Here is a 27,423-nt window from a genome sequence, read left to right on the forward strand (position 1 = left end):
ATGTGGATATTGGCACACACATTCATAACAATTCATAATTTTCTTCATCCACATCCAATTATTCTTTGAATGATAATGGCTTCTCTACAAAATGTAATTCATGTACCTGCAAAACTTTTCTTTTTTTTTTCTTCTGTGCTCAAAACATCCCATTTCACACTCAGGAATGACAAATAAATAATTCCTTAGTCGTCCCTTGACAGTTACCATGACGACTGTGGACTCTGTGATTGGCTGTGCAAAGACTTGAAGGTTGAGAGTTGCACCCTTTGACAGGTAAAGCAAGGCGAGAGAAAACGTCCCCCTTTATACAGCAGAGAAGGAGAGAGAGAGAGAGAGAGAGGGAGAGGGATAGAGAGAGAGAGAGAGAGGGAGAAAGAGATGGACTGGACACTCCCCTCCTGCCGCTGGGTGGAGGGTGAGGAGGGGGATGAGCAACAGGAAGGATGGAGGGACAGAGGGACAGATGGATGAATGGAGGGGTTACCTTTGTTGCGATTTTCGGGGGGTCCTTGTTTTTTACCTGTTCGGACAGAGAGAGAGGGCGGAATGCTGATAAGATGGCTCAAAGGAAAAATAAGATCAAAAATAAACTGAGGGAGAACACAAAGTTCAAACTGATAGAAACCCACAGGTGTGTGTGTGTCGTGTGTGTGTTGTTGTGGGCAGGAATGGACCAATCAGAGGAGAGAGATTCACAACTTCCTGCTGCGGAGAACCAATAGCCACAATGTCTGACAGCAGAGCTAATCAATTATTAGTGTATTAGTAATCAAATAAATAAAAATGTAGTGTGCAATTCAGAAATTCAAAAGAAAAGTTTTCATATTTGTATCATAGTGGGCTTAAATGAAAATTCATCACATACACCAAAGACAGTGTATATATTGATATTCATTTTATTGATCTTTAAATGATTGGGAGAACTGTGCAATGTTCCTAAACTCTCTGATTGTGTGTTTATGTTTCCCATAACTCAATGTTGTATTCTGTATTTCACTCTGTTTTGTAGATTTTCTGATTTGGATTTAACAGCACATAATGTCCTCTGTCACACTGTAAATACTTATTGATTATATATAAACTGCACATACATACCTTACTTACATTCATCCTACTGCTCATACTCCATATGTGTTTTGTTCATCTTGTGCTGATAGCTACATTCACTGGTCTGTTGTTCATACGGTGTATTAGTTATGTAGTTATTGTTTATTTGTTTATTTATCTACAGTACATGTACGTATATGCACTACTGTTTGCATTGTCTGGTTAGTCTTACAGTAACAGACAATCGGAGATCTCGGTAGTTGCTCAAAGGGCTAACAAACCTACGCCCCTTACATTTTGTCAAGGACACGCCTATCCGGAAATGATGCTCTCCCTCTATTCTCCTCTGTCATGAACTGCATGTCACCGCCTCAATATGAAGGGCTGCCCTAAACACTTTGGATTGGTTCTGAAATGCAGGATTTTTCTTTCTAATTCTTTCCACCCTGTTTTAACAATGAAACCTGGGAGATTGTCCTCAGTCTCTAGTTGAGCGATGCGTTTAGGGACTGACCTGTGAATCTACTGTCTGGTTAGATGCTAAACTGCACTTCATTGTTCTGGTTCTTAATTAGCTCAGGTTTATTGTGATTGTCACACACTACAGCTATGACTACAGGGATGGAGATGTTGGTTAGTCAGACCATTATTTTGGTTCAGACTGAAATATCTCAGCAACTATTAGATGGATTGCCATGATATTTTGACGCCCAGAAGATGACTCGTTGGTCATTCTCAGACACTTAGATTTTATCTGAAATTCTTTTTGTCAACAAATTTAGTACAAAGCAACAACATCATTGCCAGGCACCATGACAACCAGCTCTACATAATTATATATGATCATCCATGATTGGCAAAAACCTTTTAGGGTGGATGTGAGAGGGCAAACCATCAACCACCCTCCTTATTCCAACAAATAGATGATCCATTTTGTCCATCTTGCAGTATATAAGTCATTTCTTAATCATAAAAGGAAAGTCAGTCTTTCCATCTCATGCATTTCTTTGATGATTTCAGGCCAATTATCTTCTGTAGGTGGGTCAGCCTGTAACCATTTATGAGTGATTGCTTTTTTTTGCTGCCCTAATGAATATTTTAAAAAGGTCATCTGTTATTTCCTGTTATTCCTTCTGGCAGATCACCCACATTGACTTTTCATTATGTCAAAAATTCTAATGTGTCCAATACTTAGATGACTAAATATCTGCAAATGGTGCTAATTGGCAAATGCTAACACGCTGACACAACTCAACTGCATCCATCCAGCAGTAGTTTGAAGATCTGAAGGTTTAACATTCTTGGTTTTTAGGGCATCATGGCGGCTTAGAGGTTAAAGCGCTCGCCGACCATGAATCATCTCCCCAGTTTGAGTCTGGCAGAGAACTTTTACTGCATGTTGTTCCCTCATTTAATTTCCTGTCATCTCTCTACTGTCGACTTTCTAATAAAGGAGGAGATCAAGGTTTGATTTTATTTGACATGAGTGCCTAACAATTATGCTAAACTCGATTAAGAAATGTGGAAAAGGGGTGTTGATTGATCAACCTTTCAATAATTCTTCCAACTTAAACATTTATTGCGGAAATATTGGTCAAACCTGGAAGTTATTTCAAATAATTTGTATACCGGTTTAGATTTTGTTCATTGTTGGCGTGACTCTGATGGATTCGGCTTCCTTCCTTCACTGCAGACATCTGGAACTTGTTTGAGTATAAACATGCGGTTCATAATAGCATGTTATTGATTCATGTCAGCTGTCTGTAACATCCTGTGATCATGTATTGATCAGATATGTAACAGGTGCAGTTCAGATGTGTTATCCTCTTTAGGAAAAGAGACAATAACTTCCTGTTGTCCTAATATGGCCACACACACACACACACACACACACACACACACACACACACACACACAGAGCTCTTTGTTATTCAGCTAGTGGTTCGTGATTGATGACAGAGACTGAAGTGCTGCAAGTATGTGTGCGTGTTTGAACATACTGAAGGCTCTTGTGCCTGTAAGATAACCGATGGGTGTGACTTGTGTGTATGAATGCATGAATGTGTGCATGTGTGTCAGTGTGTACAGGGGTTTGATGCAGCCATGTGTGACAGTAAAGTCTGCTGTTACTAGAACACAAGAGACACAAGTGTGTGTGCGTGTGTGTGTGTGTGTGTGTATGTGTGTGTGTGTGTGTGTGTGTGTGCGCTCTTGTATTTCTATCTTTGTGAGGACTGATTAGCATTACAGACTTGGTGGGTGTGGACGATTTAAAAAGTGAGGACATTTTTGTAAAGTGAGGACATTTTGTCCAGTCCTCATTTCTTCAAAGGGATTTTTTGGAGATTCAGGTTTGGTTTTAGGATTATGGTTAGATTTGGGTTAAGGTTAAGGTTATGGTTAGGATATATTATGTCAACGAGGGCCCTCACAAATGTCAAAGTACAGACATGTGTGTGAGATGCTAATCTGAATGCTCTGCCGCCTCTTTTTCAGTTTGATTTTAGTTGAATCTGAACTGAAACTTGTCTTGTGGCAGCTTGATCGCATGGTTCTCCTCATTAGGAAATCATTACATGGTTTTGTGTTTTTAAAATCAGTGACTGGAGGCCGAAATATAAACCTGGACGTCTCTCTCCGCTGAGCTGGTACATTCGGCCAATTCACAATGAATGCCTGACGAACTCAAAACTTTAGCCAATAAAACAAATGATCAGACAGAAACAAACCAAATAAGGAGACATGAGTAAAAGGGGGTTAGCATGATCACAAGCAAATCAAAAGCAATAGAGACCGACTGCAGAAGCCTGTAGGTTTACATCAAACTGCTCTGTGATAGTACGAAGACTGGACTTTGGCTTTTGAAGGGTTCCACTTCAAAAAGCAACTGTATGTAAACAGGAAGGTACGTTTCGCATTTTCAACCAACGTTACATCATTGTCAAAACGATACCTCAGTATAGTGACCATAAATTACCACGAATAAATGAGACCATGGTGTAGAGTTTATTCAGGTGACCAAGCTAACAGATTTGTTGTATTTTGGTGGATTAGTTTGTCCTTTTTTAAGTCATAGTTTTGGAAACAAGTAAAGAAAAGCAGCTTCTAATTTTTGATTGTCAATTTTGCTGAAATTAGCTCTACTGTAGCTATCGAGCTAATGTCGAATCCCCTGCGTTTGTTCCAAACTGACCTGTTGGAAAATGAGAACCCTGTAAAAGGGCCCTGAGTGTGAATTTAATGGCTACATACATATTATGATCATGACTGAAGCTAAAGCTAACAGGTCCCAGGGAAAAAAGTGAGCATGCTCACCAGCTAATGATACACGTGGAAGACATGGAACCGCTGATGTTACCCTAAACTCTGATATTGAATCACAAATGACGAGCTCTCACATAGTGGATTTTTCTAATGTAACCTGTAACCTCACAAAAGAATGTAATTAGCTAATGATATGCTAACCATGTCCTATTTACTATCAAGTGCACTACATTTACCATTGTCCTTTTAATTTGAGGGTCCCTATTGTGAGTGTGAAATTTATGCTCTATATACTCTCAAATATTCTTATGACGGAGGGGAAAAGTAGTGTTCATAGGATGTACTTTCTACAAACAAACCCATAATGCAATGTGTACTGTTTTATAGTTGCAAAAAAATATACCTGTAAGTGATGAAGAAAGAAGATGATGATTCATATTAATTCATCTCAGTTTACTGCTCACTCTAGAGTAAACTACTGAGTGTCTATTAGGTAACAGTGAGCAGGTGAATGATTTCAGACAGCCTAGGTTACAGCTTACGTTAGAGCAGACAAACATGCAGTTTAATTCATTCCTTACACTTTTTCTCTTGTGTTTTTGTTTTTGGAAAGGTGATAATGAATGACACTACCCTCAAAACTCAGATTTTCTCTGTTACTACAGCCTCTTATTAACACCTCTTCAACATGTAGAGAAATCCAAAGACCTGCCAGGCGTAGTTTCAGTTGCTAAGCTATGATTGGACAATCACTGTTTGGGGGAGGGGTCAGTTGTGTTTAATTCACAGTCACAGTGTAAAATATCATCATCATTAGAGATGAACTCATTCATGGTCTCATTTATTCATTGATGATGCTTTTGTGCTCAAGATTGAAGCTCATTAATATTAAAATACTACAGTTACACCCTTCAAACAGCTCTGCTGCTATCAGCCCAGACTTGATGAACTCTACCTGCCGACAGAGTCCACAAGTGCGACAGCAGAAACTTCATATCAACGCCAGCTGATAAAAACGTGCAAATAGTTCCAATCAGCACTGTTCAAACACTAGAGTATTCAGAAGCTGACACGGTGATTGTTGTCTCTCTATCTGAACCTTCCTCCCAACACTTCACACACTTACTGTCCTCGTATGACCTTAAACACTTCAACATTGAGTCCTGTGTTTTTTTTTTGTTTTCTGAGACGTGTGTGACGGGGCTTTGTCTCATGTCTTACTTTTCTTGACCTTCTTCTCTTCGTCGTTCTCGCTGGCGCCCAGAAGGGTAAAGATGATGCCGGTTTGAGAGTTGAGGCCGACGGCTGACACCATCATCCTGCCTGATCCCTCCATCACGTGGGTCCCTGAGGAAAGATTAAAAAGACTAACAGTCAAAAGACTTCACAACGGAAACTTAAACCGTCAATGTTGATGTGATTTCTCCATCATTTTGTCAGTCTTCTCTCTTCTGCATCATTAAATACTTTTAAAAGATGCCTGTAAGCATTTTTGTAGTATTTCAGTGTTGTTTGATTGATCTTAGGATCACTACTGTTTAATCTACTTTCTGTGCTATGGAAAATCATATCATTCACAAAGATGGGCTTGCATTGAATTTTGTGCCTGTAATCTTAGTTTTGTAAGCTTGTACTGCATAATCAGTCTGCTGCATATTCAAGTCTGTGCATGCAAAATTCATTTAAGGTCTGAACATTTAAATGTCTGCCTGTGAAACACTGTTTTGCCACTGTTTGTGCATTCATTACCAGGCTTGTAAGCTTACTTTTACAAGCTGGGAGGCGAAAAAAGCACATGGAGGTGCATGTTCATAGACTTTTGAAAGGTTTACAACATGGTCAGGTTTGCACACAGAGGTTTATCTGTCATCAAGAGGCAGTGAGGGAGAGGACGAGATATTCAATAAATAAATATAAATAAATTAACAGAACACAATCATCAGTGTCGGTCCAGTCCATGTGACGGTGAGCAGGCACTCACCGGACAGCAGCATGGGGTCCTTTTCCAAAGATTTGCGGACTTGGTCGGACTCTCCCGTCAGAGAGCTTTCATCAATCTTCAGGTCGTTGCCTTGGATCAGAATCCCGTCAGCAGGCAGCAGGTCGCCTGCAGACACAGAAGTCAAAGGTCAGAGGGTCTTATTCCCATCAGCCCCGCGATGGGAAAAGGATTTTATACTGGACGTGATTTTCATTCATTTATCAAAACAGCTCAAGTGAAAACAAATTTTTGCCTCAAACTCTGATGAAGACAAAAACATTATATTAACCACTGAACAACTGAATGGGAACAAATTCCTGCAGCCAGATGGAGGCTGTTATAACATCAGATCAACGTCATGGTTTTAGAATCACATGCATGTAGCTGTAATGATCAAGTGTCCATATACTTTTGGCCTAGTGTGTATGAAGCTATTTCTATTTAATCTACACAATACAGAGTAAAAAGAGTTTATGTCAGTTTGTTTGAAAGCAGCTCAGACAGAGTCATGTTTGAGTCTGTCGTTAAACTACTGAGGCAGTTACATTAAGGGTTCACTGGTTTGATGTTTCTCTCTGGTATCTGAAGTCTCGTACCGTATTTGATCTGAGCGATATCTCCCACCACGATCTCGGCGACGGGGATCTGGATGACCTGGCCTTTGCGGATGACGGTGAACTTTTGTTCCTGTTCGATGCGACTCTGAAGCCCACGGAACTGTTTCTCCTTTGACCAATCGTTGAAGGCCGTTACCAGAACCACGATGATGACCGAAAACAGGATGGCGGCGCCCTCGATCCAGCCGGCCTGGGCCTCGCCCTCGTCCTCCACGCCGCCCGCAGACTGACCGCATTCTGTGAGAGGAAGACGACACGTTGAAGCCGAATCATTCTCACCAAACAAAAATGACAAGTCAAAAGAGATCAAACAGTACGACTAACTTATAGCTTCAAACAGTAACACTAGTTTTAACAACACTTCCAACACAAATGATTTAACATGGACTTTTTCTATTTTCTTTTTCATATTTAATCTTAGCCGAATTATTGCTATTTGCAGCAGAAAAAGACATTTTTTTAATTCTTTAAAATCATTTCTCTTTTAGTCTTTGCACAGGGTCATAGCCAGGAATTCAGAAATACTGGAGGTTAAATTATATTACTGATAAATAAATAAATGACCGCCACTGGCCATAATCTACTGTTGCAGCTGTAAAACGGTGGATAAATAGTTTTGAGCGTCACACAACCCCCGCAAAGTGACTCATTTCACTATCAGAATTTGATCCATTTGGTCCGATAACATTTGGAAAGTCTAGAAGAACCACATCATTAACAGTCAAACGGCCAGCGCAGGACTGACGCCCACGACATGAGATTTAAAAACTATACTATACTGTGAAATACAAAGAGATTTATCTGACGGTGATAGGCTTAATGAGCTTTGTGTGAACTCGTTTGGCAAGGCCTTGAATGTAAAGGATGTTCTTTAATATGTAAAATAAATAAAGAAATGTAAAATTACAATGTGAAATACTGAGTGCAAAACAAAATGAATTGTTAAAATAAAATAACCCCCAAACAGACACTCACATAAAATAAAAACGAAAATAAAATAGCAAAGAACATGACTTTAGAGTCATCAATGCTATCTACTGTCTTTGCATTCATTTTGAGTTCAGACCAACCTTCAGCGTCTCCTCCTGGTGGATGGTAGAAGGACAAGCCGAGCGAGATGATGGCAGCAATTTCCAGAATTATAAGCGTGACGTCCTGCAGAGCCTCCCACACCAGCTGCAGGAACGTTTTGGCCTTCTTTGGGGGGATGAAGTTCTGTCCAAACGCCGCGTGACGTTTCTCCAGATCAACAGGGTTACCAGACAGACCTGCAACCATGAACACAGGATGTTAATATTCACATCTACACAGTAAACTTCTCTTTACAAAAAAGAGGAAAAATGGACACAAACATTTTATTTATCAAGGAAATATGAGCTGACAGGCTCCGACCTGTTGATGTATAGATGCTGAGAGGCTTTTATAAAACAAAGTAAAATCATTGGATTCATTGAGCACTCTTTGTTTGCTTTTGAAGTTATTTTTAAAGTCAATCTCCTCCTCTTATGAACTCAGAAATCCAGAGACACACTCATTTCTTTCATCTTCTCCCAAGATAAAGAAGTTAAAGATCAACCGGCTTACATCATCATAAACTGTATCACCTGTACAGAAACATGTGCTACCTTTGTCCCTTTGAATACTATGAGTTTAAATCAAATAGATGTTCATGCACAATAGTTATGAAAACTCAGGATTTTACAGACTTCTATACACAGTAGTTTTGCAACATGACCCACTTTTGTTGCCATGAAACACTGCAGTGTTTCCATATATAGTTTTTATTTGGGTGAATCACCAAAAGAGATTTTTCCCACCCAGAAAAAATATTAATTGTTTTTATTCCTTATTTCTAACTTACTGAAATGTTGGAAAATGGTGCATTGAGGTGCAGCTGTACAGATTGGGAAAATCATTTCCCCTGATCAGAAGTGAATTATAAACTGCTGTAATATGTTTGTGCAGTTTAACAGGTTTTACTGGTCCCAGTCTGTTGATTCCAGCTGTGATTCCCAACATTTTTGTGTCAATCATTCTGTGACCCTTGTGTGGGCCCCGACCCCCAGGTTGGGAACCACTGATATGTGTTGTCTCTGTTAGTGATTAGTCTCTGGTAGCCTGAACTGACCAAAAACTTCCCCCCTGCTGCCCACCTCCGACTAAACACACAATCTGCTGCCCCGTCAGAGCCAACTGCTCCACGTAAACACCACCCGATCAGACCGAGCCAGTCTGGATCAGCTGGCTCACACCCAGCTACTGAAGATCTTCATTAAACTCTCATTTGGGAATCAAAATTTAATATTGACAAAGAAACCCAAAACTATGAAACACCAAAAACGAAGAAAGCAGAAGAGGGTGGCACTATATCTTCACTTACAAACTTATCTTATTAGTCACTAGATTTATTCAACTAATCAATTAGATCAGTTAACTAAAAAATCTGATGTTTCTCTTCCTGTTTGTCTGCAGAAAGATCTCTTATTATCATCTGTTTACTGAAGACCAAACAATATCTGTGACTTATTGATTCCAGAGCTCTGACAGTCATTTTCCAGCAGTGACTCATATCTGACTGCTCATTCATTCGCCATATAAAGACAAGAAACACAAAAAGATTTCCCAGTCGACCTGGATGCTAGCAGGGGGCCGGAGCTGCAGGGCTTTGTCTTTGGAGCTCATTTAATTTTCGGTTTTTATTAAAAACTGAGAGGAAATCAGATTTTTAAAAAACACTGTTTGCAGTTTATCTATCATATTAATGAAGGGTAATCAGCAGCTTGTGTTTATCTTCACTTTGTATTACCGGAGGATTTTCTGAGCTGAGCTTGTCTCCACAGGACCTCGTTAACATTAACTGTGGTGAATTATGTTTATTTGCAGCAGCTTCTGGGTGCACAGGGACGAATCTGAATCAAAACTGGTCGAAAAAAACTGATCCCCCTTTTTCTGGGTACTTTTTTAGTAAGACCGGAAAATCTGTTATTTCCTCTGCAAGGCTCTGTGGACGGCAACATGGCTGCTGTGGAGTCTTGGTGGAGTTGAGAGACGTGCAGTGGAACGTGATCTGAATGTGAACAGACCGCACTGCCACAGTTTCTAATGAAGGAGGACTCTCTATGTCAGCATGAACATGAGCTCGGACATGTTTCTGTCTTCATGTGTTTTAATAATGGCCTTTTATTCCTTCTCAGATGATTCTCTCCAGACAGACTGAATGAAGAGCTCTCCTCCTCCTCCTCCTCTTCATGCCTTCTCTCTATCGGTCTCTCTGTTCTTTGAACAGCTAAAGCTACCAGATACTAGTTTCTGCCATTTTGAGATTTTGTCTACCTTAAGAGCACCGCGCAACCTCAAAACACACACAGAGGGACTAGTTTCCTCATCAGTCACATCACTCATGTGATGTAACCTTAACTGAATTGCTTGATGTTACAATTATTTGCCAATCGAAAGCTTGGCTGACTGACTGTGGTTAGGTTAAGTGTGATGAGATGACATGAGATTGAGGAGCAGTCAGGAGAAGAGGTGAGATGATGTGAGGGAATCTTATTGCAGGTAAAATGAGTAAAGATGATGTAATAAAAGGAGGCGAGGTGATAAACTGATGTGAGATGAGATAAGATGAAATAAGATAAGATGGCGTAATGTCATGGGAGATGAGATGAAGATGAGTTGAAATGAGATGATGACAGACGCACAAGGCCAGATGAGGTGAAGAGAGAAGAGATTAGATGACATGAGATGATTTGAGATGAGGTAAGATTAGGTGAGATGAAGCGGAGTGTCCTTAGATGAGATAAGATAAGAGGGGGGGGGGTGAGGTGAGACATTGATGATATAAGGTGACATGAGAAAAGACAAAATGAAATATGGTGAAGTAACCTTAGATGAGATGAGATGAGATGAGATGAGATGAGATGAGATGAGATGAGATGAAAGGACAGGAGATGAAGTAAGATGATGGAAGATGGTAGAGACCAGTTGAGGTAAGGTGAAAAGAGACTGGGTGAGACGAGATGAGATGAGATAAAGTGAGAGGATTTCAGATTAGATTAGGTGAGATGAGATAGTTAAGTGAACTTGGTTGAGATCAAATGAGATGAGGTGAGAGGAGGCCAGGTAAGATGAGATAAGATAAAAACGATGTGAAATGAGATAAAATGAGGTGATGTGAGATGATGGCGTGAGATGAGATTAAACAAGACGTGGTACGAGGTAATAAGGTGATGTGATGTGAAATGGTGACGTGATCTTAGGTAAGGTAAAAGAAGACGAGACGAGGTGAGATACGAGACAAGATGATGTGACATGAGATACAATGAGATGAGGTGATTTGAGATGAGGAAGAATGAGATGGGATAAAAGGAGATGAGGTGCAACGAGATGAGATGTGGTGGGATAATGTGATATGAGATGAGGAGAATTAAAATGAGATGAGATGACGAGGGGGGTGAGAAATGAGATGACGTGATATCGTAAGGTGGGCGGAGATGAGCGGTAAGGTGAGATGAAATATTGTGAGAGGAGGTGACCCAATGAGATGAGATGTTATGAGATTCGATGAGATGAGTTTAGCTGCAGTTAATCAGGCCAACAGTAGAGCTTCATAATATGAGTATCATCATCTTCATGAGCTGGTGCACAAAGAGATTTTAAAAATACACCGGTTGTCAAAGTGTTCATCAGCAGTGTTTCATCACACTGTAGGTTAGTTTAAAGTTTGGTTTGATCATTTTAAGACAGTCATTGATGCTGAAAGCTCCTGTCACACTAAGATAAAGAAAAACAGAATCACAAAGCACCTTTTTTTGTCTGTTTGATCGATACAAGTCTGGTTTTTTTTTGTTTGTTTGGTTTTTTTTTTTTAAATTCAGTGCTGTGATTGTGATGGCAGGTTTCATCTGGTGCCTGACGTTGGCTCTTGTTAGCGAACGTCCCAGCGGAGGCGCAGATTAAAGCTCCGAGAAGATGTTCCAGTAACAGCAGAGTTCCAGAAACTGCACGTTCACTGTCACAGATGTTTATGAATTTCAGCTCCCGGTGGAAATGGACTTCATCGCTCTAAAAAGAGGTCTCTTCAATTTGCAGCATTCTCAGCAAACATACACAGCATGGTTTTCACTTTCATTCACACTCCCACTGGCATATGAAACTACAGCAGCGGGTTTCAATGTCCTGTTTCATTGTTCAGACTTTTTGATGTCCACAACAAATACTGAGGACTGTTTCTTCTTCTCTGTTCCTCCGTGTTGTCAGAGCCGCTTCCTGTTTTCTTTATCATCTCTGCAGTTCATCCAGTAGATCTGTCTTTGCTCCTCAGATGCCTTACGCTGGAGGTGATGTGACTGCATATTGAGCGGAAGACATGTCTTTCCGAGTTGAAATATTTCAACTTGAGTAAGATATCTGCACAATATCCTGAGGCTTTATGAGTCAACCTCATAAATGCAGAGATGAGATAAAAAAAAAAAAAAAGGCGAAAGACTGACCAGAGTTCCCAGATCAGTCAAAGTCTGAACTGACACAAATTTTGACATTGGAATATAAATTTAATTTAAAAATGATATGTGATTTGTATTTAGAAGGTTCAAAATCAGATTCACCCACTTAAATTCAATCTGTAGCGATAATCCCATAATTGGAGTTACCGTACTAGAAGTGAATCGATGCGAGTGCACATTGAGGCTCATGTTTCTCAACTAGACGATTTGAGAGTTAAGATTCGTAATGACTTGTAAAGCTGAAAAAAAGAAACCATGTCAGACGGGTGTAAAGTAACACAAAAAAACATGATTTATTCCAACAGTGAAATGTCTCCGCAGCTAAAGTGCTGCCACTGGTGGCTGGAAGATATATGGCAGCAATATTAACTATTAAAACCCTAAACTTATACTGTATCTACTGCCCACCAGCCATCTTTGATTTGATATGTTTTGCATTGGTCTTGGTTGGAGTTAACACGTTTTTTGTTGGTTTGCAGTTACCTGATTTCAATTTTTTCACTGTTGAAGTCACTTAGATGATGTCAGACCATGAGTTTGTGTTTTGATATTTTTCCTGTAACTTCATGAATTCAGATCAGAATATCCTGGATCAGGGAAGACCTTATACTGACCTAAATTGACAGACACCTAAATTAAAAAAAACCCAAAACAGCCTTGTACATACTGATGAACGCATATCTTACACAACTTGTTGTGGCTGAATTCAAACGGAAAAGGCGATAATTATGATTTAAAATTAGGAACTATCTGATCAACAAATAACTAAACAGGATTATGAATCTGATCAACATTCAGTACAAGACAGTTTATGATAGCAAACACAGTCGGAGTGCAGCAGTGTTTCCCATTAATTACATGGCGTGGCTGCCCGCCACAGTCTAATTTGTGCCTCCACAGTTTCATAATGAATTGAGAATATTTTTACATTTCTCAGAGCAGTCTCCCAGCATCTATCAAATAAAAGAAGCCGATCTGTGGCCTGAGCTGCCTTTTTATAAACTGCGTGTGACATGTGACCATGTGCACAGTTGCCATGGTAATGTCTACAGAAGCTGACCTCTCAGCTGGTGCACCCCCCCTTTACGAACCCAGTGTAAACTTACAGACAGTCATCCTGGTCATTATTACACTTCTGTCTCCTGAAACCTGTTCAGCAGCCGACATCCGACCGAACTGAATTATTCTGGTGACTGTTCTTTTCAAAAACCGTTCTGCGTTGTATGTCAATTTCACAATTTAAAAGATATCCAACAGTGGCTGCTGATCTAAATTCCAACATACTGGAGTCAGAGGATATTTCAGATTTTTCCTTTGGTCTTTCTTGGGGGAAAAAAAAAAATCCTTTCATTCTGCTTAATAATGCATGAAAATATGTGGTGTAATAGCATGCAATGGTATGTGATGGTGACACACAGGTCACACACAGAGAGACATCTGAAGTTTCAAAGCCATGTAAACACCGAACCGCAGTTTGTGCCTCTCATGTATTATCATTACATTCGAGTCACAGAGCTAAAGCATCCGATTTTCCGAAAAAATTGAAAACTCTAACGATCTTTGAAAAACCCTTGAATCGTTTAAAACATTTATAGCTGTTCTGAAGGTATTTCCACTATCTCTCCTTTGACTCTGATGAAGACACAGTAGTGTTGAAACGTCGGTCTGTTTGCACTATTAAAAGCTGCAAATCAATCAGCGCTGCAAATCAATCAGAGGCACCTGACCGAGTTGCAAATTGCTTGAGGATGCACAGAGAATCCGTTTCTACTGGTATTTCTAGAATCCTCAGACATTTCCAACCATCTCTTTGAAAATATATTGCCTCTGCTGCACAACAAAAAAAAAAGATTTTTTAAGAGTATTGAGGTCCATTAAAGATCTTGGGACATTTTTTTCTTTAAGGAAATTAACAAACCTCCTTATCCTCTAGATAATCAAAATCAATTCTTACAGTTTTCCCTGTTTGTGGCCTCATCTGAAATCAGACTTTTGCTCTACTCACACTATTTACTGTACAATAATGGCATAAATGTTCCCAGAATGCAATCTATTTAATTAATTAGATAAAGACAATAGATACAGTCACTGTAACAGACACTAAAATGTAAACATGCTTTTTATATTCCAACTTACTGACCACATTGTCACAAATAACTTTGTGCTCATCATTATCACATGACAAGAGTGTCTGCGTCTCCTAAAATATAAATTGAGCATCAACTTCCCTTGAAGGCAAGCTGATGTGATTGGCCATCATTGAAGCCCCACCTGCTGTTGTCAGAAATAGTAATGGTTACTTTTTTCACTGTGGGAGAATAATATCAGTTATCTTACAGTAATAAACCCGGCAGTATGCAGAATGATGCGATGTATAAGCTTCATTTGTCTAGAGGCAAATACCCGTTACACAACAAAATTACATATATTTTAGATTTGTATTACTATTTTCTGGGTTTTGGAAAGTCAGGAGAGAGAACTTGAGAGGGTGAGATACACTACGACAGGGACAACGGTTAATTATAAGTGATACGACGGGTGGAAAAAAACAGCTACAAAAAGAAAGAAGGATATGAAGAGAGTTGCATGTCTTGGTGTTTGTCTCCCTGTTGCTGATTGCTCAAAGGAGCATTCTGCTTCAACTGGCACGGAGACACGGATGACCTGAGGCTGTATGTGTGAGTGTGTGAGTGTGTGTGTGTGTGTGTGTGTGTATGTGTTAGTTACAGTGAATGAGACTCGGGTCACGCAGCTTGAGCTGAATCTCAGATTGGTTGCTGACTTCTCACACCACACATCTCGGAAAGATCCGACACGCCAGCAGGCCAAGAAACCTCTGAACTTACATGCACTAATAATGTATGTTGCGTGTGTGTGTGTGTATATATGTGTGTGTGTGTGTGTGTGTGTGTATGTGTGTGTGTGTGTATGTTCCCTCAGTTCAGATTTAACCCTGACTGATGATGAGCCACTCCTTCTCTTTGCTCAGTGCAAAGAGAAGGAACCGTTCTAAGGAATCCTTATCAAAAATGGTTATGTTTGGTTTAAATGTTAAAAAGAAACTAAAAGTGATGACTCCCTACTAAAACGTTCTCCAGGGGACATGGATTTTTGGACGGATGGACACTGATGATATGATTGGTGAGAAATATCTGTGTGGGTGGGTGTTTACAACAGTTTGTAATATCACTTTAATTCCAACGGACACACAGCCAGTTAACCAGCTGGCGGCTGACATTGTTAGCCGCTGCTTAGTCTCATCTGTTATTCGAGCACTGCTTACACATCATGATCTGCATCACAGAGTAATATATAACATGCTGAAGTTACAGGACAACCCGTTACTGTGACTTTTAACAGGAGCCTCCCTCCTTTCTGTAATGCAGTACGAACAGAGAACCGAGTGACCGATGACTCAGCCAGTGTTGAAATAACACATGAGCCAAAAAGTAACATCTATCAATGTTAGCACGCTTAGCTAACTGGCTTCCACTTTCCGAGTGGAACAGAAACTTAACAGCATGATTGGTCCTCCCACATACTGAATGTTGTAATCACCAACAATACAGAACCAACACTGTGTGGGCTTGTTGGAAAAAAAAACATCTTATATCAGCATTTGTAGGCTAAACATTTCGATGTTCTCAAGGCAATAGTCACCATGGAAGTTGACAGCATGTCTCCTAGCAACGCCCGCTCTTAAATGCCAGTCAGCTGCCATTATGGGAAACACTCAACCAGAGGCTTGAAGCTTAAGACACTAATTTTCTCTTTTTAAAAATAACAATCTGCCAAACAGCAGTAGTGTCTTTATATTTTTTCCTTTAAAAAAAAAGTTTAAATTTGATTTTAACTAGTTTCCTACATCACAGCTGTTCAGGTGTTACAGATGACTTTGTTACTGCGTAGTCGTTCTGTTGCGACAATAAAAATATTAAAGATCAGCCTCATTGCATTGTTTATTTTCCTCCTCCTAAACAAAAATATTAAGCTATACTGTACAAACCTCTGGTTGGGAATCACAGGACTGAACTATTTATCGATTAATACAAATAATAAAGAGCTAAACAGCTTAGCGTGTTAGCTGCAGACCTGCTGTAGTTACGTCCAGCACAGATACATAAATTTTCCAGTCAGTGACTGTTTTTATCTGCCTGTTTCCGCTCTGGATCCTTGAGGTTTATTTGAAGACACTTTTACATGAAGGAATAAAAGTGACGCTACAGAGACAAAAAGAAATCATCTCCTGTCTTCTTCTCACCTGAGCGGTGACAGAACACGCTGCTGTTCATTAGCATTTTCCTAAAATAGTCAGTTGTTTATTTTTAGGTCTGTATGTGTCTCTTTGTGAAGCTCTTTGTAGCCCAGGTTATAAATAAAGTTTACATCTCATGCTCAGACTCAAGAGGCGGCTGCGTGTCATGAATACACTCAGGTTTTGTAAAATAATGACAAGGACATCAATGACCTCCAGAGAGGCAGCAGACTGATTCATCAATACACATTAACCAGCGGGACGCACGGCTGCAGCTGAGCCGTGTGTGCGTGATTTGGGATGTGTGTGTGTGATCAGGTTGAACTCAGGACAACGACAGTCAGCTACAGGTCCAATCAGAAGCTGATTTCACAGGCTGAAAGTAAAAGCAGCTGAAGACGAAAACATCTCATTATCACACAGTGAGCTGATACAGACACACTTGACACATAGTTAAATATAACTGTGTGAACTGTGTAACTGTTAACTCGACGCTTCTGTTACAGAGCTAATCAGGTTAGCACACTGTCAGCTAGCTATCAGACAGTGGGACAGGTTTTTCTGTTGCGTTTTAAGGACATGAGAAGCATGATTCATCTCAGCTTCAGTTCAGGATGGACGCAAGAAAACAGATTAATGTGAGAAATCAGGTTGAATTAAGGTGAAAAAGAGATAATTCATCCACATGACAGTCTGAAGTGGAAAACTCAGTTTACATGCAGGCTTCCCCCTCTGCCACAAAGACACAACACTGCTCTGAACTGACCTTTTAACATATAAATGAAATATGACATTTCAAGATATAATCCTTCAGAATTTCATTATTTCAATCCCCATTTTTGATTATTTTTCAGCATCAGCATTCAATGTTTTTACATTCTGTAATTACCTCTCTATATATCAGGGGGGTTTTTTGTTAGCGTTGAAGTCTGCCTTTCCTGCCCTGGACCCACTAGACAGACACCACTCACATGTCTGTCAAGTATGAAGCTACTGCTAACTTAGCTTAGCACTGTTGTTTTTACACTTCAGTGTCTGTATGGATTAAAAAACGGAGGTATGTGTTCATAGTTTTAGAGATGCTGATAGGGGGATTTTGTTCTGTATATTTGGACAGAACCAGGCTAGCTGTGGCTGCTTGTTTTCAGTGTTTTTGCTAAAAATAGTTAGCAGGCAGTTGGTGGTAGCTTCACAAACATAACTACAAGATAAACAACTCCTTTTATGGTCCTGTGCGCAACAAGAAATCAGGCCAATTAACGGCCAAAGGCCAATTATTGACTTCCTTCCCCTTTGCTTGGGTGCACTGTAAACAGATACACCAGTTCTTCTTCTTCTGTTGTATTTCTGACACTAGCCGCTCAAGGCTCTCAGCGGTCGATACGTGTGTGATTTCCAGCAGGACTCAGGGGCCCGTAGCAGTAAAAAACACCATATCACACAGTAGCTGTAACTTTTGAGTCAACACAGACCATGCAGTCCTCATAGTGCTATGGATGACACTATGATAACACCTCTGAGATCCATCTTCATGACAAATGAGCAAACTCCATCCACTGATGAGAACCATATAATAAAAAAAACCTAAGCTAGGTCTATAATATCTGCCAAATGTATCAACTGGACCCTAATATCATGATATATATGAATATAACAATCACATTTCTGTGATAGAGGATTTTAAAGATACAGGCCACTTTGTCTTCGCACCTTCTGCTCCCCAAACTTGACACTTCCTGTCACAAAGTGAATAAAAGACAAAGGATTTATTTCGGAGCGCAACGAGATAATCTACGACACATTCAGGCAGCGTAGCAGGGGTGCTATCAAACGGTGAAATCCAGCACTGAACTATAAATCAGCTCCTCCACTAGACTCACGAGTCAGTTCACTGCTCATGTATAATGTCATCTGGAGGACAAAAAACAACCCTGTTGATGTCATAGTGATGTCATTATGGTTATCTCAGCTTGGGTTTGGACACTACAGATTTATGATAGAAAGTCTGCATTACAAACTGGAGGAGTGGAGTTTGAAAGACATGGGTGTTTACCGGACAGGGACAGTCTAATGGGAAAAGAAAAAAAAAAACATGATACAGTTGCATTATGGGAAACGTAGGATCCAGTGGTTTCAGAGCCGGACCCATACTAGGGACAGGGACTAGACTCCCAGATTCATGGAAGGGACAGATGATGTACATTAGAAGATAGACAGACAGAACCTGGATTGAAACTGTATTGACACTTGTCCGTTATCACACTAGTTAACTATCACAGTCCATCATTGTGTGTGTGTGTGTGTGTGTGTGTGTGTCTATGTGTGTGTGTGTGTGTCCTCAATCTTGCATTTAGGCTTCCCCCAATTTTTTCCCCCATCCTCCCTCCCTCTCTGCAGTGAAAATATAATTACACTTTCTTCATTAAGGAGAGTAATTTCTTGCGTGGAGGACGCGACTATAGCTGTCCCCTGATTACTAAATGGAACAGAGCAATGATCTATGGAGCCATTAGGGGAACGGGCTGGAACTAATTTCAATCCTGGAATGGACCGATGGCTGCAAACACACACACACACACACACACACACACACACACACACACACACACACACACACACACACACACACACTCACAGAGGGATCAAAGGATGATAGAGGGAGGAAGAAATAACAAACAGCAGCATGTCGGCCATTTTCTGGCCTCACACGAAGCTTTGACTGAAATCTAAAACTGATCATCTTTCACCACAAAAGAAGAAGTGTTTCTATCTGTTAACAAACATGTCATCTGTTTCCATGAATCATCTTTGTTTCATGGCTCATACGGTCACCTCTTGATCTGTGAGTGTCAGTGTGTTAAGTCAGTGATTCGCCAATTTGTTGTGTTTTTGTTAATTAGATATTTTAATTAGATATTTTAGCAACACTGATACCAATAGAGTACTTCAATAGATACCCATCATGTGAATGGAAGCATTCAGCTGTGTTAAATGCCACCACTCCTCCCCATTGAAAAGATTTTTACACAAATACATTTTAAAAGTGTTCAAATTATTGAAACATCTATTAAATAACTGTACAATGAAGTATTATCCCCACAGACTGTACGGGTTGTAGCTGCTGCGGTAGTGGGCCAATCACACCTTTTTTTTTTTTTCTCCGACATTTCTAGATACAAAAAGGATCAAAGTCGGCTCATGAAAAGTTAAACTCGGGGTGTCATGAAAATTATTTAGTGCAGTAACAAAGAAAACTGGATTCACAGACTCTTTGTCCTGCTGATGAGCATCCAGAGCTCAGGACTATAAACACTGCAGCTCTGAGAGCCAATCAACATCAAGCCGAGGACGATACACCAGTGAGAGAGAGAGAAATCAACTGGGCCAACGTGTGTGTGTGTGTGTATGTGTGTGTGAGACTGTGTGTGACCAAAGTGGGCATTTCAAACCATCACCACAGATTATGTAAGTGCACATCAAAGGCTGCCCTCCATTTTTCACTGTTTAGCGATTTTAACACGAATACATTTGGAAAGTGTTCATATTATTGAAATATTTATTAAATAACTGTACAAAACTGTACAATGAAGTATTATCCCCACAGACTGGAAGTGTTGTAGCTGCTGCAGTAGTGAGAAAAACCATACAAATAGTCTTTTTTTTTTACTAGATGTGGGTATAAAAACGATCAAATGCAGGTATCGTTTGACTGGAGAGGTTTCGATAATAATACTGGGTTATTTCAGTTGATACCTTACAGCTATCGAGTACCAATACTCAGCCCTAGTTTTTTATATAATAAGCATTGATTGATTTTCATCCATACACTTAACGTAGAATCATAAGCTCAATTACACTACAGTCACCTACAGAACAGCCGCCCCACATCTGTACAATACAAACTTACATGTGAAGTCTTTGATCTGTGATGTGAGAACATCAGAAGACACATATGGTATCCTGAGGTCATAGTTTAGTAATAAATCCTAACACGCCGTGGAGGTCTCTCCTGATTGGCTGCTGACAGCGATTTAGTGTTTATCACACTGTACGGTGGGTCAGCAAGTGGAGCAATTAAGCCCCGGAGCTGAGAGTGTCTGTTTCCATGATAGTCAGGGTTGAAGGCCATGCTAGACGAGGCTCTCGTGCTGTTATCTTATGTGCAGTGATGCGGAAAATAATTGCAAATTGCAATGCATTTGTTGATACTGTACGCTAGTAGTGTAAATTGTCATTAAATCAGTCTTGACGATGAGTCGACTGAATGAGATTCGTATCAGCGGCTCCCGGTCTGATGATTAAAAACGTCAACACTGATTACGACACTGTACTTAGCTATTAGCCTATTATGGTTTATGTTTGCAGTAATAACCTTGAACTTGGCACGGTCTTTGTCTGCTGCGTTTCCTCGCTATTCCCTCTCATACACACAACGACAGGATATCGATCTTGAACTTAAGTGGGTAATCAGCAAGTCATCACCCGCTTAGCACAGTCAACATATTAAGATTTTGACGGAGGTTGATCCTTTCTTCAGAGGAGTTAGGGGAAACAGGCCTGATGTGTGACGTATAATATCTGAATGTTTGACTTTTAAGTGTTTCAGTTTTTCCTGCTGATATAATGCTTTTTTTACTAATTAAACCAGGAAACTCAGATCATAGCAACATCTTACTGCAGTGAGTAGCAGATATGACTGACGGGTGTTGGTTTAGTTCTGGTTCGGTGTGTTGGATGTGTCTTACCTTCTATAGGTGATGTTTTCAGGCGGCGGCAGATGCCTTGTACGTCTCCGTACGTGTCCCGTATTTTGTTGACGGCCTCGCCGCTCCGCAGCTCCATCAGGCCCCTCAGTTCCGTCGTGGTCACCCCAAAGTCCCCGTCATGGTTGCCCTCGGCAACCGAATTCCCCGGAGGGTGGTCCGCCGTGTTGTTGGCCATGTTGATCTTCTTCACAGCAGTGTTGTTGTTCTTGTTGTAGTAGTGAGTGTCTTTTTTTTATTTTTTTAACTGATCTATATGTCAGCCTGGGTCGTCAGTTCACTGGGATTGTGGGTAGTGTAGTTTTCACAGGAGGCAGGTGGAGGAGACAAACGCTGAGGTTAACTCCTGTCCTGGACGTGCATGCTCCTCTCGGTTACCATAGAAACGAGGGAGTAAACATGTTCTGCTGGCTTCACGCTGCGGAGGAGACAAACAGGAAACAGGATTTTATAAACCAGATCCAGACAGGAAACAGACAGAGACCACAACAGTTAAACATCATCATCATCATCAGCAGACAGATCGGTGCAACATTTTTACTAATTAATAGCATAGAGACTTATTGGGCCAATTAGAGGAGAGTTTATCATCTCAGATTATTAAAGGAGTCCCCTGAATCACAGAGGTCGTTATGATATAAGCTGATTATCGGTTGGCGTTGCTCCTCTGAGACGCATGATAGGTTGGTAAGTATCTGCCCTCCCTGAACTGTCTGCTCTGACTTTATGACGTATAGCCTACGTGATGTAGAGTATCTTATCATTCACAATCTGAGTGTATGTAAATATGTTTCAGTACATCCATTTCAAGCTTGAAAAATAAAGAAACATTAATTTAAACATTCAGATCAAAGGTCTAAAAGGAGAGAGAAAACCAGCAATTGGATCTTCATGTGGAAATTAAAAAATAAAACATTTACACATCTCTCTTCAACAACTGAGTAAATCTACAAATCGTCACTCGTCCACCCTCGCTGTGTGTTCAGGCACACGGTTATACAGCGAGCTAAACACGCACACACACCGCTGAACGTCGGAGACCGCAGTTGGCCTCCGAAGTCATTATTGAAAACAAGCGTGAAATCTGTGAACAACTGATTCGAAACAAATGAAGAACATATTAAATTACAGTGATTACAAATCAGTCACGAAAAGTTAAGACCCGGGGTGTCGTGAAAATGAATTGTTACAGCGACAAACAAAGACGCCGGGATTCACAGACTCTTTTGTCCTGCTGATGAACATCCAGAGTTCAGGACTGAATACACTGAGAGCCAATCAACATCAAGCAGGAGGACGATACACCAATGAGAGAGAGAGAGAAATCAACTGGGCCAGTGTGTGTGTGTGTGTGTGTGTTGTGTGTGTTTGTGTGTGTGACTATGTGTGACCAAAGTGGGCATTTCAAACCATCACCATCATCACAGATTATGTAAGTGCACATCAAAGGCTGCCCTCCATTTTTCACTGTTTAGTGTTCAGTCATGGACACACACACACACACACACACACACACAGAGCATCAGAGCCCATTAGAGAGGTACTGTTACTGGTGCTGCTGATTCATGCACAGAGCAGAGTGGTGGTTTGTGGTGTGTGTTTGATGCAGGTGCAGTAGGATATGTTATGCTATGTTATGCTCTGGTGCAGCGGAGTCGGAACGCACATAAAGTTTAAAGACTCCGAAGCTCTTTTATTACATCAAATTGCCTCATCGAGCCTCGTTAATGATAGCTCTTTCCTCATTCAGGCGGAGGTGACTTTACCATCATTGTTCCTTTTTACAGCTTTATTCAGACGTGACAGGACATTTATAGAAAGAGCCGAACGCCATTTGCGCAATGTTTGTCATCTGCTCCGCGGAGAGAGCCGAGTCACTGCTGCAGAGCGGCAGCGGCGGCGGCGGCAGTGAGATGAAAAGTCTAATAATGAAACGAAGGGCAAAGAGTCATTTCTGTTCTCTCACACACATCACTGGTAGATTTTAAAAGATTTTCTCGCCATTCAAGTCTTTTTTTAAATAAATGAACGACCGTTATGAGCACAAGTGACACTCGACCTCTTCTCTTCTGATGAATTAAGTTTTTCATTTATTAGATATAGAAAGTGCACAAGCATGGAATGATGAAATGTGAAGCTGTTTTCTATTTGCTCACTTGCTCTAAGTGTTTGCTGGATATTCGTGTATGTAAGAAGGGCAACAGTTGGTCTGATTACTGTACTTTATTATTACTGTGCAGGTTTCTTTTTCTTTGATCTTTTTTGTCATGAACTTAACAGACCGAGAGAGGAACACTAACAATGTGAAATAGGCTCACTCACATTGCTCATTCCTGCTGCTCTCGTTCTTTACTGTATTGGCCTGAATATAAGATGATTATTTTATGTTGGAGATAACATGTGAAATAGTGTGAATGGAGAGCGCACCGCTGTAACACTGGCTCCTACAGAGAGCGTCACATTATGGGTTGTTTTTAGTCTTAATGTTGCTAAGCTAGCGAGTGTATTCAAGTCCCGTTCAGAGTGTTTGTTCAAGTCAGTCAGACACTAAAAAGTGTTTTGTAAGCTCAGTTTAACTCACAGGAGTTTCTGAATGCTTGTGTCTTTTTCTTTCACAGGGGAAATAAATTCATGACGGGTGAAAACGACTCCAGAGCGTTAGTTACTTTACTGCAGAAAGCGAACGGGGTCCAAATAATCTGTCAAGCAGCCAAGAATTCCTACTGTCACTACTGATAATGAGGAGCTCAAACAGACTGTCTGAAAAAAAAACGCTAACTGCCGGAGAAAATCATTTTGACCGTTTCCAAGAGCCTGACGAGAGAGAGAGAGAGAGAGAGAGAGAGAGAGAGAGAGAGAGAGAGAGAGAGAGAGAGAGAGAGAGAGAGAGAGAATGTGACTTATAAACAAGCTACACAAATGTGGGATTTACATTCTGGTGGTATTTGACACGATATGAGAGAAAAAGCTTCAAGGAGACTGGAAATAGTGCTGTGCTGTCGAAATGCAGTTAAAAGTTCCTAAAAAGGCTCCTGGAAATACGTCCTGTCTGTTAACCTCTAGTCTTCTTCAGCTCCTTTTATTTTCCATTTCAAACTTTCTTTTAGATTTTTTTTCTATATTACTCATATCAGGTTTCACAAAGCGCTCTATCTGTGTGAGTGTGTGTGTTTTTATCCTGAACAGAGCAGGACAGATGCCCCCTCTCTGTGTTCAGTAATTATCCGTCTGTTCATTGACCAGAAGTTGAGTCGTTATTACAATGAGACACGTGAGAAATGAAATGAAATGAAATGAAATGGAATGAAATGGACGGCCTACAGACCTCATCCAATTAATGTTTGTTGTATGTTATTCCGCAAATAGTCGGTGATGTCATGGTGATGGAACGTGTTAATTATAGATAATGAGATGACTTAATTATATAGGCATTAACAGGAAGAATTTACAACAATTTCATTAGAACGGATGAAAAAGGAACATAAACCCGCATGAATTATTGAGATTCACGCTAAAGCGACAGAACATGTTCTGACGGTTATCGGAAATGATGAGAAAACATACAGACGTGACGTAAAACAGCCGTTCTGTCTTATTTTATACAAGGTCAAATCAAACTATGTGTTGTGAAGCAAACATCATCTTATTGTGCTTTGATTCTGAATCAGTATATATCTTTCCTCTGGTAAGACACACACACACAAAAAAAGCAAAAATAGTGGAAATATTTGTCCTAAATGACCAGTGCTGTATGTGTGTGTCCATTTGTGTGTGTGTGTGTGTGTGTGTGTGTGTGTGTGTGTGTGTGTGTGTGTGAGAGAGGCAAGAAAGGTACAACAATCTGTAGGATGAATAGTAGAAGAATTGGGACGGTTATGAAAGAAAAAAAACTACAAAAGTGACAGTTTCACAAGCATAACACACACACACAGGCTTCCCACACCTTCTTAAACATCTAAATCAAGGCCTTTTTCAATGACTTTCCAGGCCCCAATTCCCTCAAGTTCAAGGATAAAACACAGCACAGTTTGAAACTTGGATCAAAGTTAATTACTGTTACAACACATCATTTTAATCATGAGAACCAGCAGGTTTTACAGAAGTTGTGGTTTTGTTCCGTCTCTGACTCAACAAAGCAAAACGAGTCTATTCTAGCACAAAATATATTAATCCAAGCACTTTCAATGACTCATGTCTATTTATGTCTGCTTTCAAAACCTTTCCAGGCCTTTTTTTCCCCTCAAATTCACAAACTTTCAAGGATTTAAAGGACCCGTGGGAACCCAGTGCTCACACACACACCTTTATGGATTGTAAACTACACCACCACACCCACCTCTGTCCAAAGGTGAGCATTCCTATCTTTAGCCTAAATGACACACCTGCTGACACACACACACACACACACACACACACACACTGTTCTCCACTGCCATGTGACTAGGTGTGTATGTGGCTGATCTGCTTTAACAAGCAAGTGTTATATACACACACGCTGATAACACAAACACACACACACACTCTGCCACACCGTCACTTAAATGACACTAAGATTTCCATGAAGTCAAACCCTAGTTTTCTAAACGTTTTATTGCCACCATTCATTCCTCCTGTAATAATCATTCAATGTATTTACTCAGCAGTCAGATTGCATAGTTAAGCATGTGGGATTCACAGGAAAACTATGCAGCATGTAATCCGATGTCATTTTATCTCATTGAAATCTGTGACTGTTTATTCTTCGCTCTCTTTAATAACTTAATCATAACTTTATTTGTTTTGCACAGTTGAAAATCACAAGATTAGAAAGTGCTTCGTACCGTGTCAGAGCTGGATTAAGTTACCGAACATTTCCTACCGCCGATGTTTCCAGTGTTTCCCGTACATTGATTTATTTGTGGCAGCCCGCCACAATATCAACATTGACCGCTGCATATTGATTTTCTATTTTTTTTTTTTACTATTTAAAATGGGAAGAATCTTATTTCACTGTAGAGCTGCGTGCAGCGCATTGATTCGCTCGGCTCCTCCTTGCCCTGCTCTCGCTCCCTCTCTCTCTCTCACAAACACGTTGACGTCTGTGAATAGCCCCGCCCCTCCTCGCCTCTCCTCTCCTCTCCGTGCACACACCTGATCATGCACAGGAGGAAGGATTAATGTTGTTTTTTCCCTGCAGAGAAGACTGCTGGACGCATTCCTGAATTGAATCAATCCGGAGTTCACGGATGTTTCATGAACACGTCTGCACAAATCTGTCCCAAACTGATGCATTCAAGTTTAGTCTGTCTATGTTCTTAACACAACGCTGTCAATCTCAGGGACCCAACTCTTCAACTCCCAAGTTATTAGCAAGCATGTAAGGATCTTAACATAGAGGTTATCTGCTTATATACAGCATTATTTAATAAATAATTTCAGAAAGTGTGGATGTGCCTCCTTTAATGCACACATGCCACCGCCTTTATATACGATCAATAGAATCCAATTATGTGGGAAAGACTGGATTCACACTGAAAGCGCTCAACTGGTGAAACAGAGGGTGGTTTGTATTACGAAGCAGTCACAGGAAATGCGATGTCTGTCGCCGTGGTTAGCACTGACTACGACCATTCATCAAAATCTATAACTGTAGATGAATAAAGTTGCATTATATTCAGTTGAATTGTCTGCATTTTTTCGTCAGTAGATATTTTTTCTATTTTTTGCAATGGTTGTGCTGACGGCCGAATACAGCACTGACCTCAACCTCTCAGCAGTGTAACCAACTTTACAACAGCGCCTCGTGGTGTGGAAACCTCCTCGTATAACCACGTGCAGTGAGAAATCAGACTGTGGTTGCAGTTATTGCTGACTGACCTCTTCATTAAAATCAACCTGAGTTTGTTTGGCTGCGCTGGAAACAGATGCAGGTGGAAAAACAGCACCAAAAAACGCATCGTATTAGGTTTCTATAATATAATACAAGACATAACCACAACTACATGTAACC

At 40.4% G+C, this 27,423-nt stretch overlaps 1 protein-coding gene across 2 annotated transcripts in view; it reads right to left on the bottom strand.

The window, feature by feature from the left end:
• Nucleotides 1-27,423, bottom strand: part of LOC121891066 (plasma membrane calcium-transporting ATPase 1-like) — a 102,629-nt gene that overhangs the window by 37,868 nt on the left and 37,338 nt on the right. For both annotated transcript variants that reach the window (XM_042403799.1, XM_042403801.1), the window contains exons 2-7: nt 21,417-21,852; nt 7,983-8,180; nt 6,892-7,149; nt 6,296-6,421; nt 5,536-5,661; nt 488-523 (exon numbers count right to left, since the gene is read on the bottom strand). In XM_042403799.1, coding sequence (XP_042259733.1) covers nt 488-523; nt 5,536-5,661; nt 6,296-6,421; nt 6,892-7,149; nt 7,983-8,180; nt 21,417-21,612 — 940 coding nt within the window. In that variant the 5' untranslated portion in view covers nt 21,613-21,852. The remainder of the gene's footprint in view (nt 1-487; nt 524-5,535; nt 5,662-6,295; nt 6,422-6,891; nt 7,150-7,982; nt 8,181-21,416; nt 21,853-27,423) is intronic.

This window comes from Thunnus maccoyii, chromosome 3 (genome assembly GCF_910596095.1).
Source record: "Thunnus maccoyii chromosome 3, fThuMac1.1, whole genome shotgun sequence".
NCBI lineage: Eukaryota > Metazoa > Chordata > Actinopteri > Scombriformes > Scombridae > Thunnus > Thunnus maccoyii.